We start from the raw sequence: 18,336 nt of genomic DNA, 5'->3' as shown, positions 1-18,336 counted from the left end.
CTGACACTTTTCAGTTCAGAGTTCAAGTAAAGCCCCATCCACTGACAAGAAGAGGTGTGCTCTCAACCGTAGCCTCTATATATGACCCACTGGGGTTTGTGGCACCTTTTGTCCTCATGGGGAAACAAGTTCTCCAGCAGATGTGCAGAGACAAAGTCGACTGGGATGAAGAAATACCAGAAGCCCTAAGACCTCAGTGGGAGTCATGGCTCAGAGACCTTCCCAAGCTGTCTGGGACACACATCAAGAGATGCTACTTGCCTCCTGATTTTGGCAACGTCAAAAGCTACGAACTTCACCATTTCGCGGATGCAAGTGTCTCAGGATATGGTGAATGTACCTACCTGCGATCCATCAACGAGTCTGATGAAGTCCACTGCTGTCTAGTAATTGGAAAGGCAAGAGTTGCTCCAACGAAAGTCACCACAATACCCAGACTCGAACTCGCTGCTGCAGTTGTTGCAATTCGAATAAGCGACATGCTCCGGAATGAGCTCGAAGTCCAAGATCTACAAGAGTTCTTCTGGACAGATTCCCAAGTGGTTCTTGGCTACATAAAAAACGATGCTAGGAGATTTCAAGTCTTTGTCGCCAACCGCATTGAAAGAGTCAAGTTAAGTATTCCGAAGACAACCCTGCGGATCACGCCTCTCGAGGTTTGACTGCAGACCAACTGAAGTGGAATGGGCCTGAGTGAGTGGACTGAGAGGTGGATAGGAGCGATGCGCATGAGGACTGAGCGAGACACTGAGATGAGATGCTCCTTGGCTCTCATATTGAGAATTTACAGCAACAGATTCCAAATGCAAATGTCACTCCTGGAATCAACTCCAGAGCTTTTGGGCCAATTCCAATTCCTATCTTAACCCTCAAGCTCAACCCTTATCTTAACTGGCCTCAAAACCAAGTGTTGAGGGTTATTTTGTCACTTAGAAATGGGAATTGGAATTCACCCTTTACCTGCATTTCAAATCCTTTGTAATGGTGTATAGAGCCAAAAAGAAGAGAATTGTGTCAATGTCCCAATATTCGTGGACTTGACTGTATATCATGCACTGTATTAGAGTTCATTATGTTGTACTGTGAAATAGGGACATAAGGAAAGTGTGACTTACACAAAGGAAACCGAGGTAGTCCTGCATTAACCAACAGATGAGACATGTTTCTTCTTCGTTGTTGGCTCGTCTTCTCCTTCAGTATTTCTTGATGCAGGAGGGCAAGGAGGGGAACACGTCATTAAAAGGTTTGTTTCACTAAAACGTGAACGCAAACTGGGGCCAGACTAAATGGTGCAACCCCCAACTGAATCGAGTCTAGCGGAGACTGAGAACGAGGTCAGATATTCTGGAGTCAGAGACGAGTTCAGTTGAAAAGTTTTATTAGAAACAGATCTGAGGACTGCGACAATGGCCGTTCCTCAATATCCATACTTGTGAAAACATCATCAGCCTCAGTCCAAGTTCTGTTCCAATTCTCAAGTACGCGAGCAGTGTTCTCATACCCAGAAGTGTTCTCACTCCGTCCGTTTTACCAAGTATGCATGAGGTGGTGACGAGCGTACTTGGGAAAGCCATGTATCCCAGAATGCATTTTGGCGGAACACAGAAGCAGAGAAAACGTATATAAACCTGAAATAAACAATTTTCTGTGTCCCGGAACGCAATTTTAAAATCATCAGAGGCGAGAAATTAGTCATTTAGAATCCAAACATGTGGTTTGTATTTTTTATATTATATCAATATACACATTTTAAGTATTTTATAAGTTAATTTATCAACACAGTAGGTGGCGGTAATGGGGCTTAAGCACTTGCCCCCACTGGCCATTCAAACAGTAAAACAAGGAAGTACGCCGCTCTTCCAGTTGAAGAGATCGTACTTGTGGACTCCTGTACTTGTAGAGTTATATACTGCAGTCATACTTCTCAAGTACGTACTTGCATATTTGGGTATTGAGAAAGGGCCAGAGTCTGAGGAGGACTGACACCGAGGTTACACCGAGGACTTTGTGATTAGTGAGTTTCAGTCTTTACTGATCATGTCTGTCTACTCAGTGTTCAGTCAACATTGACAGGTGTCTCTGTCCTGACTCGTCCTCAGTGTCTCTGTCCTTTCTGTCCTCTGTTCTCAGTGACTGTCAGTGTGGACAAACCAGATCAAAGTGCTTTGCATGTGTTTATTCATCATTATCATTACTTCATCAATCACTTTGTGGACTGGTCCATGTTTTCAGTCTGGTCCTGATTGGACAGAGTCTCTGATTGATCTTCAGAGTCTCTGCTCTCCAGACGTTTCAGCCTGAAACAGGTTTAAACCAGTTTGAACTGGATTCTGGCAGAATCTGGATTCAGGTGTTGACATAAAGACTCACCTGTGTTGACATAAAGACTCACCTGATCAGCTGATCATTACAGAAGGATCCGAGACGTTGCATCTGAGTCTGAAAGAAACCCTGAGACACAAAGAGGGTCAGGACCACTTCAATATCAGGTCTATGTCAGGTCTGAGTCGGGACCACTTCTACATCCGGTTTGAGTCGGGTCTGAGCCAGACCTTTTTTTCTTCAACCACTTTATGTGTGTGTGTGTGTGTGAGCATCAGGTTTATGTGTGTGTGTGTCAGAGGTGTGTGTGTACCTGTATCTGTGTGTTCAGGTTGTTCAGTTGTGTTGAATTTTCCTCCAGTTGTTTCAGTTCATCAGTGACGATTTTTTCAAAGTTCTGCAGCAGCGACAACCTACAGACACACACACACACACAGCTATGCGTTTTTGGGCGGTACCTATGTTGATGGACAGGTGTGTGGATGTGGGCGGTACCTGTGTTGATGGACAGCTGTGAGCAATGACGCCACCTGTTGTTGACACTCGTTAAGCGACAGATGAATGTTTTGTTCCACTTTCTTCCAGCAGCTCTAACACATGATCGATCATCAGAATTAATAATCAATAATCATCAACCATCAATCCCTTTGATGACTCACCGTCATGTTTTGCTCCAGTTCTGCTTTGAAGCTTTTACACGCAGTGGCGATACCTGATGTCAGGTCTGACTCTGGCCCCACTCCCAGTGGGTTCTCTGACCCCTTCGCCCCAACTCCTTCCCCAAATGACTCCTCCTCTTCTGTTAGTGGCCTCATCCCCTCAGGTGACTTTACCAGATGAACATCAGATCGAGAATCATCAACGTTCAGGAAGTGCACAGACCCCTCCCTCTCTGCCTGTCGCTTCACCCTCTTCCTGTGGGCTGGGCTGACCTCTGTGTGGTCTGACAGGTAACCTTCACAAAACAACATGACAGATAAACTGAGAAAGCTCCGCCTCCTTTGACCACAGTGAGTAATGATGTCACACCTGAGTCAGCGGCAGCTCTCTTCCTGTCACCGCTGACCACTTCCTGTAAAAGACGAGAACCAGCTGAGAATCAGGAACTATGGGCCGTTTCTCAATATCCATACTTGTGTGTACTTGTCCGTACTTGCGTACTCCCGTACTTGTGAAAACGTCATCAGCCTCAGTCCAAGTTCAGTTCCATTTCTCAAGAAAGCGAGCAGCGAGTACGGTTCTCATACCCGGAAGTGTTCTCGCTCCGCCCATTTTACCAAGTATGCATCGGGTGGTGACTTGAGCGTACTTGGGAAAGCCATATATCCCAGAATGCATTTCGGCGGAACACAGCAGGATAAAAAACAAATATAAACCTGAAATAAATATTTTTCTGTGTCCCGGAACGCAGTTTTGAAATCATCTTAGGCGAGAAATTAGTCATTTAGAATCCAAACATGTGGTTTGTGTAATAAGATATGACGTATTTATAGTAGGACAGCGGCGCTGTCGGAGGTTATCAGCTCCGCCTCGGCGGACGCTCGGTGCTCACAGTGCCCAGCACAGAGCAGCGTCACTTCGGCCTGTCCTGATGAAATGATCCGCTGGCTCAGACGGCTCCGTCATTACATACTTGGTGTGATCGATAGATCTGTTGTTGACATGTTTTGTTTTTAATGCAAACGTTTTGACCTGACAGTGTGAACGTTTGTATAATATTAATGTTTAATTTATTGTAACTTTGAATTTTAGATTTATATTAAAGTCGCACTGTCATTGTATATGTATTCACATATAATGGAAAATATTTTATAGTGTATAAAATATTTAAAATGTGAAAATAACAACAATATATGTATTTATTAAAAGTATTTTATACGATTATTCATCAACACTGTAGGTGGCGGTAATGAGGCTTAAAAGTGCTTCGCGCCACCCGCTATTCAAACAGTAGAACAAGGAAGTACGCTGCTGTTCCAATTGAAGAATCGTGCTCGTGTACTCCCGTACTTGGCAAGTATGTACTTCAGTCGTACTTCTCAAGTATGTACTTTCCAAGTAAGCAAGTATACTGGCATACTTGGGTATTGAGAAACGGCCCATGTCTCATTCCAAGGTCTGGATCCTGTGAAGTGTGGATCCTGTGAAGTCTAGATCCTGTGAAGTTGTAGGCGTGTCCTAACTGGCAGTAATCGTGGACTCCTACTCATGCGGCCAACATTTGTCCCTTTTTGAAGGAGACATTTCTTGACAGTGAGGACATCCCAGAAGTCTTTGCGAGCAGCAGCAGATGGGTTTTTTTTTGTAAAACTTTAACACTAAAATCATGGCTGAATCATGATCATTTTGAAGTCTTTTCAGCAGATTCTTCATATTATTGAATGATTAGAGAGAAGAAGCTTCAGCGGGTTTATTTGACCTCTGATCTGGTCAAACCTGTGTTTGTTCTAATATTTCTGCTGTGAATAATCAACAATGATCATATTGTTGTTAAACTATTGTTGTAGAAATAAAGTTTTATTTCTGTTCAAATTAAAATCATATTCCAGGTTAATGACATTTAAGGAGACACCATGTCCATGTGAGACACATCACATGTCCTCTCTTGGCTGCACACTTCACAGGACACAGACCCTGAAATGAGACAGCAAGAGAGACATGTACCTGCTGTACAGCTGAAGCTCCTCCTCCTCCAACCTCCTCTGTGTGTTCCTGTGACACCACTGGCTCCGCCCCAACAGGAACACCTGACACCCACATTCAAAACAACAAATCAGAGAAACATGGCCGTTTGACTCAAGGTGCGTTTGATGGGCGGTGCATTCAGGGTCTGACCTGTGTTGTAGTTGGGCGTTGAGTGTCTGATCTGATCAAACAGAATCTCTGCTCTGCTTTTACTTAGAGTCTGAAAAACAGAAAAAAGCATATTATTCCTCACGTTGTTATTGTTTGTGGTTACTGTGGTTTGTGTCACTTGTGTTGTTTTGTAAGTGTTTGTCATGTGTTATTGTTTGTGTTGTCCACCTTTGACACAGAGTAGTCGTCCTCGCTGCTGGGAGACGACAGAGGAAGAACTAGACAACAAACAAATAAACGACTTAATAAAACTGTAGTTGAAATTTAAAAAAAAAAAAATGCTGCCTCCAGCAGATGGAGCTGTTGTGACTCACTTTTCAGTTGACGCTTCTTCTGTGGGTTCTTTCTGCTATAGGTGTGTACAGCGGGTGGAGCCTGTACTGTACTTCCTGACTCTTTAATACAAGGGGAGCTCCTCCCACTCTGACTAGAAAAACATGTTACCGTTTGTCCTTCTGTCTCTCTGTTTACAGTCAGACAGACTGGGAGACAAAGAGAGACAGGTACCATAAAGACCCTCTCTGCTGCCTCCTGCAGGTCTCTCTGATAATCACAGCTGAAAATCAGCTCCACCTTCTGACCTCTGCTGCTGTGGTGCATGATGGGATTCTTCAGCTGGACGCTGAGGACCATCTCAGCCACAGTGGTTTCTGGGAACACGCGCACGCACGCACGCACACACACACACACACACAATTCTGAACCACACAGTAACTGAATCACATGTTTCCATGATAACAGACAAAAAGACAGACTGACCTTTGTGTTTGACCTGTAAACTGTAGCAACTCACGTCCTCTCTGGGCACGTGAACAGTGTCCCACAGGTAACCCTGACAACAACAACACAGTGCAGTGTGTGTGTTACAGAGTGTGTTACAGTATGTGTGTTACAGGGAGTGTGTGTATTAGTGCTTGTTACTTTGGGATCGTTGACATAGAAGCTCACACATCCTGAGCCGACGTTAAAGTCGATCCAGAACTTGTCCAGTTTGTCGTCTTTAGGTTGAAACAGCTGCAAATATTATTTAAGTTATGTGAACGTGACGTAAACACACATGACGTGAAGTAAACACACGCAGCGTAAAACACAACATGAACATGCTAACATAAACACAAGTGGCGTAAACAAATGTGACTTGAACGCAACGTAGACACTCGACGTAAACACACATGATGTGAATGCGGTAACACGTGAACATGGAAACGTAAACACACGTGACGTGAACGCGACAAACACACGCACCATAGACACGTGACATGAACCAACATAATCTCATGAAGGGTTCGTATGAAAACGTACGAATAAGTATGTATCCAGTTTTACGTGCATTATCCTACGAAAATCCAATGACACGTACGCTTCAGTGAAGAAAAATCTGAAGTGCAAGTGAGGCGAGTGCGCATGCGTTTGGTGAACGGATTATCTTCCGTTTCCCAGCTATTACGGAGATTTCAGGTCTCTACCTCGCATTACGCTTTCTGTTATGGTGACGGGTTGCGACGTAAACACACACAACGCAAAACAAACGTGACGTAGTGGCATGTGTGAAGGGGAAGGTTTTACCTGTGTAGAGTCCAGAAAAACTCGGACACACGGGAAAGAAATCACTCTGACAAAAAGAAGAGAAAACTGAGAATGACAAAAATGACACTTCACTTCTGTTTACACTCATCTCCTCTGGTCACCATGGCAACCGTTTACACTCACCTTCTCTGGTCACCATGGGAACTGTTCAAAATGTTCAGGAAACATCTGCAGTCCTAACAGAGGGAGACAGGTGAGCAGTCAGACAGACAGGTGAGCCGACAGACAGACGTACAGACAGACAGGTGAGTCCCTCACCACCTCAAAGTCTATGTCTCTGATGTTACAGAAGGCGCCGCTGATGTCACTGCTTCTGAACCAGTGATTGGCCTGTAGGCGGCGCTGTTTCCTGGGCGTCAGACGACACAGAGCTTCAGTTAGGCTGACCTGAAGCTCGTAGTCTAAGCAACGACAGGTTACATACAGAAACAGCAGTTATCCACTAGGGGCGACTCCTTGTAACACCAAGAGTTAATGTTTCAGCTTGGCTTCAATAGAACATTATGATTATTATGTTAATCATTAATGATGATTTTCACTCTGTTATTTTATAAGGATTATTTCTGTTTATTAAGAATAAACTAACTATTTACGATCACATATATTACGATTACAAATATCATTCATAAAAAACAGAATTATCTCTGTCTGTGGATAAATGTGTTTATTTTTGAAAGAGTATCTTCAGTGTTTGTGGGAGGAAGAACTTCTGACCCAATAGTTTATTCATGTGAACGTAAACATAATGTGGACAGAAGGAGACAAAGGAGACAGAATCTCTGAACGTCTCACTGTCTTTACTGGTTTATGAAAACTCACCTCCAACTGAGAGAACTGCTGCAGCTAGCTGATTCCTGACAGACAGACAGACAGACAGACAGGTCAGAGAGAGAGAAAGACAGGTCAGAGAGAGACAGACGGGTGTGTCAGAGAAAGACAGGTATTACTGGATGAGGTTCTGGTTCTGGTGGTTCTGGATCAGTTTCCTCTGGTCTCGAGTCACGGAATCCAGGATTCTGTTAAAAGTTCTAATAGCCTGAAATCAACAACAACAACAACAACATGTCAGAGACCAACACAAAAATCCCAAAATAACAAGCTGATGTGGTTTCCATGGTTACCTCCAGTCTGTCAGTAAAGTGGATATGTGGTTCTAAAGTGGACTGGACCAACTGGACAAGAACCACAGACACCTGAGACACTGAGAGACAGAGAGAGAGGTGAAATAAACCTGAGGAGAAAAATTCAGACTTATTTTTTATTTTATTTTTTTAACAAACCTGAGAGAGATGTGTGCGACAGAACCTGAAAGACATACACAGACAGAAATACATTTAAAATTAATCCATGACATCACACTGGGTTTTCCCAGCATGCTCCTCACCAGGAAGTAGTCATAAAATTCCTCAGTCAGTCTATGCAGGGAGGCCGAGTTTCTATGAGGGTCAGATGTCAGTAGGTCATGGATGATTTTAAACCATAGCAACACCTAAACAGGTAAACACAGTAAACAATTACAGGTAAAACAGATTACAGACTAAACGGACTACAGGTAAACAGATCAGATACACGTATACACACGCACACATATACACGTACACACGCACTCATATACACGCACATATGTATATATACACGTGTACGTGTTTATATGTGTATATATATGTACATGTATGTACATGTACATGTACATACATATACATGTATATATGTATATGTGTATACGTGTATATACACCTATACACACGTATACACACGTATACACACGTATACACACGTATACACACGTATATACGTATATACACGTATACACACGTATATAAACGTATACACACGTATACAAACGTATATACGTATACAAACGTATATACGTATACAAACGTATATACGTATACACACGTATACAAACGTATATACGTATACACACGTATACAAACGTATATACGTATATACACGTATACACACGTATATAAACGTATATACGTATATACACGTATATACACGTATATACAAATACACAAATTCATATATTCAGTATAATAACTACACTCATTACATTTATAAACCATTTGGTCACTTTGACGTATCATTTATTTGTTTAAATTGGTTGCACCACTTGACAAATATTGGTTGCACCACCTGATCACATTAGTTATGACATGAAATATGCTGAAAAAAATGTATTTTCATTTCAAATAGTAACATGTGTTTTAGACATCAGTTAAACCTAACCCATCAAAAACAATTCACATAACATAACATCTTTATGATGAGGATCGAGTACAGTCGGGATCTGGGTAGATGTTAATAAAACGTGGTGACAGACTCTTAAAGAGCAGAGCTCACTTTTCATTGTTTTCACTCCATGTTCTCAATCTTTGTGTAGAAGACACTTTAGTGCTGCAATTAAGGGAATAACAGATGCATCAGATGAGCTGATCTCTATAGTTAACTGCTCAAAGAGAGAGAATGTTCTCTGGTGTGAAGTCAATGTCGCAGGGAGTTCATAATCTGCTCCGTATGCAGCCAAGTTTCGCTTTAGCGCAAAGAGACGTTCCAGCATTTTAGCAAGTAAACCCTGGCGGCCCACCAGGCTTATAATGCACTGGGGGAAACTCTGTAATAATAATAATAACTGTTGTAGAACTTTCCAGCAGGTTAAACTATATGTGCTAGATGTTATGACTAAGTCCATGGAGCGTGTGTAGTTCGTAATCAAAGCACAGTTGTCAGCTGGATCATTGTTAATACTTAATCTGTGTCATGCTAATTTTGATAGTGATAGTGGCATCTAAAATGTACAAATTATCATGCAAAATGATTGTGTGTAATATCTTTCCATTCAAAACTAATAAACATTCTAGAAGTGTCATGGATAACCTTAGAGCCTTGAATAGCATTATATAGTGACATTCCTTGCAGTTGTGCCACCTGATTGACAGTTGTGCCACCTGACAATTGCAACCAAACTCAAATTAAACGGCTTCTGTTTGATTGCAAGCATTATTTTCTTATTATTGTCTCTCGACTTCAAAATAAAGTCCAATGTTTATGGTTGTACCACCCTGATATTTAGGAAATGTACATTTCTGGACAAAAGTTTTGCAGTTATTTTAGCAGCTTTAAAACTATTGATATTAGGGAAAAAACATTATTCAAAAGACTTCAAACATAAAGTTATGCCTGAGTATTTTATTTTGAGTTTATCATTATTAAAATAACATTTTTAATAGTTTTCTTAGTCTGCTCACTTGCTCGGAGAGCTGCATCACCTGATATCTTAGGGTTTGAGAAGTTACAAAAATAATATAATAATTTGAAATTACTGAAAAATGCATGGAAATTAATAGGTTTTATAGAATAAAGTGATAGATTTCATGAAAAGATTAAATTTTGGGTTTTTTAGATAATGGACTTGGACACAAAAATAAGCATGTTATGTCATTGACCCTTATACACACACATATATATATGTGTATATATATATATATATATATATATATATATATATATATATATATATATATATATACACACACATATATATATATATACACACACACACATACATACATACATATATACATATAAACATATATATATATATATATATATATATATATAGACATACATACATACATACATACATATATATATACACACATATATACATACATACATTGTTATATATATGTACATGTACGTATATGTACATATATGTATATACATATATACACATACATAATGTATACATATATACATTTATATGTACCAGATTACAGATAATCAAATTATAATCAGATTACCTTTGTGATCAGTCCATTGTTAACGAGAGTCTGCAGCTCGTCATTGTTTTCAGCCAAAATCTGTAAAGACTTTAATACGACGAGGACGCTGCTGAAGCCACGCCCACTCAGAGCCTGTCAATAAACACAGCTGAAGCCACGCCCACTCAGAGCCTGTAAAAAAAATATATATATACTGCCGAAGCCAGACCCACCCTGCTGTTACCTTGGTAACACACTGGTCCAGTGTGATGACAGTGACTCTGGTCAAACCTTCATCTCGAAGAACGGAAACAAGACCCTTTGAGTCTCGGAGGACAAGACAGTCTTGGACCTGGACCTGGAACTACACACACACACAGATTTTAAAGTCACTTTAGTTACTTTTTTTATATCCTCTACTGCCCTCTACTGTATTCTACTGTGTTCCTCCTGCTGTAGATTTTAAATGTGTGCACAGAGAATAACTCTCCTGTCTTCCTGAACGGAGCGTGCAACAGTGTAATGACAGGGACAAGACGAGGACATTCTGCAAAGCAGCGACTGATGATGATGATGATGTTGACTGTCTCTACAGCGACACAGAAGGGTTCAGCACAGACATGAAGGCATTGACCACTAGAATGCCGAGCAGGTCCACTGCAGGTCAGTGACCCTCGTGGTGAGTGGACATCCTCACCAGAGGACAGGTGGACCGTCCATGGACAGTCGGTCTGGACAGAAGCTTTCATGTGTCCTTTGTGCAGGTTAACAGACTGCAAGTCAGGTGGTCCTCAGAGAATACAGAGACACTGATGGACAAGGAACAGTCACATGTCCTCTGTTATATGGGACAAAGACAATGTTCTCCTCAACGTTCAAGTCCCACAGAGAATTCCCCAACTTTTTGTTCACACAGACAGATAGTTCGTTTTTTGTAACTAACACAGTGAAATCCCACTGTGACGTCAGCAGAGGGCGCTGCAGCCCACGCTGTGAGTAAAGACGTGGATAAAAAAGAACAGCATCAAAGTTCACCGCTGCAGTCCCGTGTTTACAAATAAACATGTACATTTTTATTCAAATGTTTATCTACCATCGTTTTCTTCTGCTCTGCCGCTGTCCACGTGCCTGCCTCTGTTTGTATGTGTGTATGTGTGTGTGCGAGAGCGCACAGCTGCCGACAATTAACTCATCACTGTGTCGAGGCCGCGCAGCTGCGCGAGACACAAACTAGCGCCGACACTGCGGAGGAACCTAACCCAAACAACAACAACAACAAACAAACAAACAAACAATAACAAACATCAATTATTATATTCTAATCAGAATTATAATAATAATTATTTTGATTATAATAAATATTATGATTATTACAGTGATCAGAATTATAATATTATCATATTATAAAATGTAATGAAAATGTCAAACAGTAAGGTGGACAGACATGAAGACAGACAGGTGGACAAAGACAGGTCGTCATGTCCTTTAATTGATGACTAATGAGTTTGTTTGTTTTGGGAGAAACATTAAACTGTTTACACACACACACACACACACACACACACACACACACACTCGCTCTCTCTCGCTCGCTCTCTCTCTCTCACTCACACACACACACACACACACACACACACACACACAAACACACACACACACCTGAGACTCAGTTCAGCTGCACCCGTTCACTCACTCACTCTCTCTTTCTCTCTCTCTCTCTGTCTCGGAGTGTCTCTGTCTCTGTCGAGTGTGTGTTAAACTTTAATTTAAATAAAGTTACATTTAAATAACTTTATCACTGTTTTAGTCCGAGTTCAGGTCTGATCTGAATTTTGATCCGGATTCTGGTCTAAACCTTTTTTTCTGTCTCAAATTTAAAAATGAAGACCTGAAGGATTCGGATCAGAAGAGGACTTAACAAGACCAGGGTTAGGGCCAGGAACAGGGCCAACACAAGGAGTTGGACCGGGACCGGGACTAAGCCCCGGAGCGGGATCGGGAGCGAGATCAGAGGATGTCCCGGGCGGAGGAGCGGGACGAGGCGGACTGTGTTTGTTCGGTCGGGATGAAGTTAACGTGGGACATCAACGACCCCAAACTACCGCAGGTCAGTGATCATCGATCATCTCCAACGTCCCAGAGACACCGCGGAGACAAGTGGACAGAGGAGACATGTCAATAACACGAAAACAATTAAACCGCAGTAAAACTACAATTAAACCGCAGTAAAACTACAATAAAACCCCAGTAAAACTACAATAAAACCGCAGTAAAACTACAATAAAACCGCAGTTAAACTACAATTAAACCCCAGTAAAAATAAAATAAAATTACAATAAAACTGCAGTAAAACCGCAGTAAAAGTGGAATAAAACTAAATAAAACTACTATAAAACCTCAGTCAAACTACAATAAAACTAAATAAAACTACTATAAAACCTCAGTCAAACTACAATAAAACCGCAGTAAAACCACAGTAAAACCCGCAGTAAGATTACAATAAAACCGCATTAAAACTACAATAAAACCGCAGTAAAACCACAGTAAAACCCGCAGTAAGATTACAATAAAACCGCAGTAAAACTACAATAAAACCACAGTAAAAGTATAATAAAACTACAATAATACCGCAGAAAAACTATATCAGTAAAGATAAGTGATGAGACAACAATAAAACAATAAAAACATAAACAACAATAAAAACATGGTGAGGTGAAAGAAAAGAATTGAAATGAACAGATTGTTATGTCTTAGTATTATTATCCATCATTTAAAAGTTTCAGGAAACAATAACATAATTTTTGCAATGATTATTATTGAAGTTAAATGAAATTGAAATCAAGATCAATTAAATATTGTTGTTTAAACTAAAACATAAATAAACAACAACATATTTAAAAAAATATAAAATAACCAAATGAAATTAAATAAAGCTATAATTAATAATTACATGTCTGTTTATTTACCTCTTCACGTTTATTATTAATTATCCTTATTTATGTCAACAACAATAATAATAATAATAATAATAATGATAACAATAATAGTGTGTTTCTTTATAATTTCATCTCTTTTTTTATTTCTGTAAAAACAGACATAAAATGTTTTATTATCATTGAATTTTTTATTATCTGTTTTAAAAATATAAATAATATATATATATAATTGAATTTAAACGGTGTGTAGATTATTATAATTATAGAAACTATTAAAATATGACAATATTGAAATAAATTTAAACAATTTGTGTGTGTGTGAGAGAGAAAGAGCAGTGAAGTGCGTGTAAGCTGACTCGGCTCTTCTTCTTTGTTGTTGCTCAAACAGTAAAAACTGGTTTTTATATTTTTGTTTCCACTGAAACCAAAACACAGAGTGAGCTCTCTGTCACTGATCAATATCTCTGATTATTGTTATTATCATTATTATTATTCTTATTAATAATAAGAATAATAATAATAACAATAATAATAAACAACGTTTCACATTTTTTTGACAAATAACATAGGTTTTACCATCACATTTTTCACAATTGTCTAAAAAAATGAACAGAATCTGATACAATAATAATATTATAACAATAATAATATTATAATTTTCTAATGACAATAATGAGTGGGGGTGCCTATCTCAGCTGACATACGCTGATAGCCGGGGTACAACCTGGACAGTTTGCCGGTCCATCGCAGGGCCGCACATAGAGAAAAACAACCATTCACTCACACCGTTACAGTCAATTAAGAGTGACCAATTTACCTAATCCCCAAATCTGCATGTTTTTGGACTGTGGGAGTAAGCCAGAGAACCCAGAGAGAACTCTCTCACACGGGGAGAACATGCAGAAAGGCCCTTGTTCCAACCTGGGCATGCACGAACCTGGGTCTTCTTGCTGCAAAGACAAGAGCGCTAATCACTACACAAACCGTGTGGCCTATTCATTTATCATGATCATTATTATTATTAGTAGTATTATTAGTATTAATAATAATAATGGTATAATTATAATTCTAATTAATAATTATAAGTATTATAATTTTATTAATGTAGCATTTTTCACAGTAAAATACATGAAAAAGTGTGCATGTGTGTGTGTGTGTGTGTGTGTGTGTAACGTTCCACAGTCTCGATGCTTCTGCGTCACAGGAGCAATGACCTCATGTCTTAAAAAAAAAAAAAAAAAAAAAAGACTATGGGACAGTAACCTCTGACCTCTGACAGTAACCACTGACCTCTGACAGTAACCTCTGACCTCTGGCCTCTTTTTTTTCGTTAACATTTATTTAACCAGGAATCCCACTGAGATTCAGAACCTCTTTTTCAAGGGAGACAAACATCATTTACAACAGTTACACATGAACGCAATTCAAACGTATCAAGTAATCCAGATTAAATTTACAGGCACATTATATAAAATCAAATCCACCTCGAGAACTGTTTGTATTTAATAACGTTCGATGAAATTAACTCCATTTGTTTCCAGTTTTTCTGCAACATGAATATGAAAAAGGTGAGGAATGAACAAAAGCTCTTTGATTCAGTTCAGTATGGACACATGTTGTTAGGCAGTAGACTAAGGGCCAATTCCAATTCCTATCTTAACCCTCAAGCTCAACCCTTATCTTAACTGGCCCTCAAAACCAAGTGTTGAGGGTTATTTTGTCACTTAGAAATGGGACACCCCTTAAATGCAGATACGTCTTCAGACTGCGGGAGGCAGAATAACGCGAAAGCTGCGTCCAGTCTGTCAACTCCAAATAAGAAGAAGAAGAACAACACATTTACGTAACGATTATTTATTTATTATTTTATTTCAGTCAAGTTATTAGGTTGTCAGTTAGTTATAAGATGATACAAATACCACAACCACGGACATATTCAGCTGACAGTTACCACACACCACGGCTTATTGAAGGGTAAACGACAGCAAACGATCGCGTGTGCGCACCGGCCGGCTATTGACAAAAGATCGTAAAATAAAAATAAATGTTACGCAACAATGACGTTAGTAATCCATAATATGGGCCTAAACTAAGATAATACAATGGTTTTCATCATTTTTATATCTCTATTAACAAAGAAAATACTTAATTTGTATCACACTCGCTTCGCTGCTTTCGACGCCATCTTTCTTATGTGAAAACACGCAATGCATTCTGGGTAGCCCTTGCTCCCAAGGGTGGTCTCGAATATCTCAATATTGAGGGCGATATAGCCCTTAAATCGGGACAGCACTTGCACTAGAGGGAGCACGCATTTTTGAGATTGGTTAAGATTGAGGGTTAAGCAAGGAATTGGAATTCACCCTTAGTATTCTCCTTCAGGTGGACAGAGCAGGAACATCTGTCATCATCAACCTGTCATTGATTAATTATATTATTATATTAATGTCATTAATAATGTCAGACTCAGTCTGTCAAATATAAATGTGATTTTATTATCTCTGTTTCTGTCTCTGTCTGTCTCTGTGTCTCTGTCTGTCTCTCTGTCTCTGTCTGTCTCTCTGTCTCTGTCTGTCTCTCAGGACCTGAAGCAGTTTGACTCATTTCAGGAGTGGACAGACGGTTACGTTCGTTACATTTACAGCTGTGAGAAGCTTTTATCATCAAAAAAATAAAACTGTCACAAAAATATTTACGCTAACACTTGTAGCTAACACTTGTAGCTAACACAGTGTTTTTTGCAGCTGAAGATAAAAACGCACAGCGCCACCTGTCTGGCTGGGCGATGAGAAACACCAACAACCATAACTGTCAGATCCTGAAGAAGTCGTGTCTGGGCGTGGTGGTGTGTTCTCGCGGCTGCACGCTGCCCGACGGCTCCAGACTTCAGCTACGCCCCGCCATCTGTGACAAGGCCAGGCAGAAGCAGCAGAGTAAGACAACAAGTCAAACCAGAACAGAATCAGGTGAGCTCCCCCTGGTGGTGAGTCCTGATCAGACTCTGTGTGTTTCAGAGAAGCTGTGTCCAAGCTGTAACGCCTCTCTGGAGCTGCTGCCTTGTCGCGGTCACAGTGGTTACCCGGTCACCAACTTTTGGAGGGTGGACGGAAAGGCCATTTTCTTCCAGGTCAGAGGTCAAGAGGGTCACAGTGGGGTTAACCAGGTTCTCAGGGTCAATGTTGCTAATTGTTGTTGTTGTTGTCTTCCAGGCTAAAGGGATCCACGATCATCCCAGACCAGAGTCAAAGTCAGAGACTGAAGCCAGAAGAAGTTCAGTGAAGAGACGAGTCAGTTCACCTCCGTTCACACCGAAAAGGCGACTCATTGAATCCCAGGTCAATTCAACAACAACAAAGAACAGTTGTGTGTCTATCATGTTGTTGTTTGTTAACTGTTTATTTGTTTACACACTCAGGCTCTGGGCCCTTCCCTCCTGTCCTGCGTGGAACCACCTGACAGAATCTCCTTCATTGAACCAAACTTCCCGCAGCATTACACAGCTTTCCAGAGTCCAGAGCCCTACTACAACCCCCACAATGCCCTGGGGGAGAATTCACCCACCCTGCAGAAACCAGCCAATCCCAGGCTCTACATGGGCCGTCCTGGCTACGAGTTCCAGGGATACCTGACCTCACCTTCATATCCTATGACCTCTGACCTCTGTGACTCCAGGTCAGCATGGTGAACCAATCCAGAAGAGGTTGTGTTTAGATCTGGCTTAAACCAGATCATTAACATGTTTAATATACTGCATCTACTCACTGTGTAAACAGATCCAAACCAGGTTCTGAACCAGTATAGGTCTTAGACTGTGACAGTGTAAACCAGTGTAAACAAGTGTAAACCAGTGTAAACCAAACCTGAATCTGATGCTGCTTCATGTGCAGGATGGCTCCGGTCATGGGTTCGTCCTCCTCCTCATCTTCATCTTCGGTTCCTCTCTCCTCTTCCTCCTCCTTCGACACTCAGACCAAACCTCCTCCAGGCTGGAAGGAGCTGTTGAAGGGCTCCGCCCCCTATGGAGACAACCACCACTACTACAGCACTGACTATCCCTGCCGTTACACAGGTAACACCCCGGGGTCACCTGCAGCGCTGCAGACCATCATCACCACAACAACCAAGGTGAGCTGGGATTGTTCAGAGCCCGTCTGTGAGCAAATGAGTCTGGGTTCCAGCCTGAGAGAGCTGGACACCTTCTGACCTGAAACCGTATTAACAATAGTCCTGATCCTCCTCAGGTGTCCTACCAGCCCTGCCCGAAGCCTCCAGCGGCACTTCCTGCATACCAGTCGTGTCCCAAACCTCCAGCCGGTCTGCCATCGTACCAGTCATGTACTCCGTCTAAACCGCCCGGTCTTCCCGGGTGCCCCTCGCTGCTGGATGACTCTGCGTCCTCCATGTACTCCACCGAGGTGAAGGTGACCGAGGAGTCAGGAGGAGTCATCAAGTCTCTGTCGTTTCCACCAGAACCTCTGCAGACCAAGACAGAGCGAGCCGACGGCTACGACTACCGCTACGCCTACCCCAACACATATCGCTATGACGACTACTGATGCAGCACCCTACCCACTGAGAGTACAAAGAGTACTCTGTGAGACCAAGTACTACTATGACTGTGACCATCAGGACCATGACAAACCCCTGCAGGAATAAATCGAACAAAGTTTGTCATGTTTCTGTTTATCACGTGACCGTCCACATTGTCATGTGTCCGCAGAAACAAAGCACGTTAATGTCAGTGTTGTGTGGTTTCAAAGATCGACAGGATTCTGTTTCAACGCAGTTTCATTGATCTGATCAATAATGTTCTCACCTGAGTGTTCCTGTTGTTTGGCTTATTTATTGGACCAATGTGTGCTCAGTGA

General features: G+C 41.1%; 2 protein-coding genes across 2 annotated transcripts; one reads left to right on the top strand and one right to left on the bottom strand.

The window, feature by feature from the left end:
* Positions 1-2,203: 2,203 nt before the first annotated feature.
* Positions 2,204-11,281, bottom strand: sycp2l (synaptonemal complex protein 2-like; the record flags this gene model as incomplete). The annotated part of the gene is made up of 25 exons (XM_083901820.1): positions 2,204-2,297; positions 2,393-2,451; positions 2,636-2,735; positions 2,818-2,912; positions 2,982-3,277; positions 3,352-3,394; positions 4,987-5,069; positions 5,158-5,227; positions 5,347-5,396; positions 5,493-5,601; positions 5,686-5,828; positions 5,938-6,010; positions 6,100-6,192; positions 6,745-6,790; positions 6,889-6,941; positions 7,024-7,166; positions 7,585-7,619; positions 7,713-7,801; positions 7,887-7,966; positions 8,046-8,070; positions 8,150-8,254; positions 10,572-10,685; positions 10,777-10,896; positions 11,009-11,121; positions 11,230-11,281. The coding sequence occupies 25 exons, from the start codon at positions 11,279-11,281 to the stop codon at positions 2,204-2,206; spliced, it is 2,283 nt and encodes a 760-aa protein (XP_083757946.1).
* Positions 11,282-12,546: 1,265 nt separating this feature from the next.
* gcm2 (glial cells missing transcription factor 2) lies at positions 12,547-18,024 on the top strand (the record flags this gene model as incomplete). Its single annotated transcript, XM_083901295.1, has 8 exons — positions 12,547-12,639; positions 16,051-16,114; positions 16,213-16,401; positions 16,483-16,595; positions 16,678-16,803; positions 16,884-17,140; positions 17,356-17,593; positions 17,710-18,024. The coding sequence occupies 8 exons, from the start codon at positions 12,547-12,549 to the stop codon at positions 18,022-18,024; spliced, it is 1,395 nt and encodes a 464-aa protein (XP_083757421.1).
* Between the last annotated feature and the right edge of the window lie 312 nt (positions 18,025-18,336).

The sequence above is a fragment of the Microchirus variegatus genome, assembly GCF_963457635.1.
Source record: "Microchirus variegatus genome assembly, chromosome: 15".
Taxonomy (NCBI): domain Eukaryota; kingdom Metazoa; phylum Chordata; class Actinopteri; order Pleuronectiformes; family Soleidae; genus Microchirus; species Microchirus variegatus.
The sequence above is the reverse complement of the archived record's forward strand: the minus strand, read 5'-3'. Positions and strand labels throughout refer to the sequence as shown.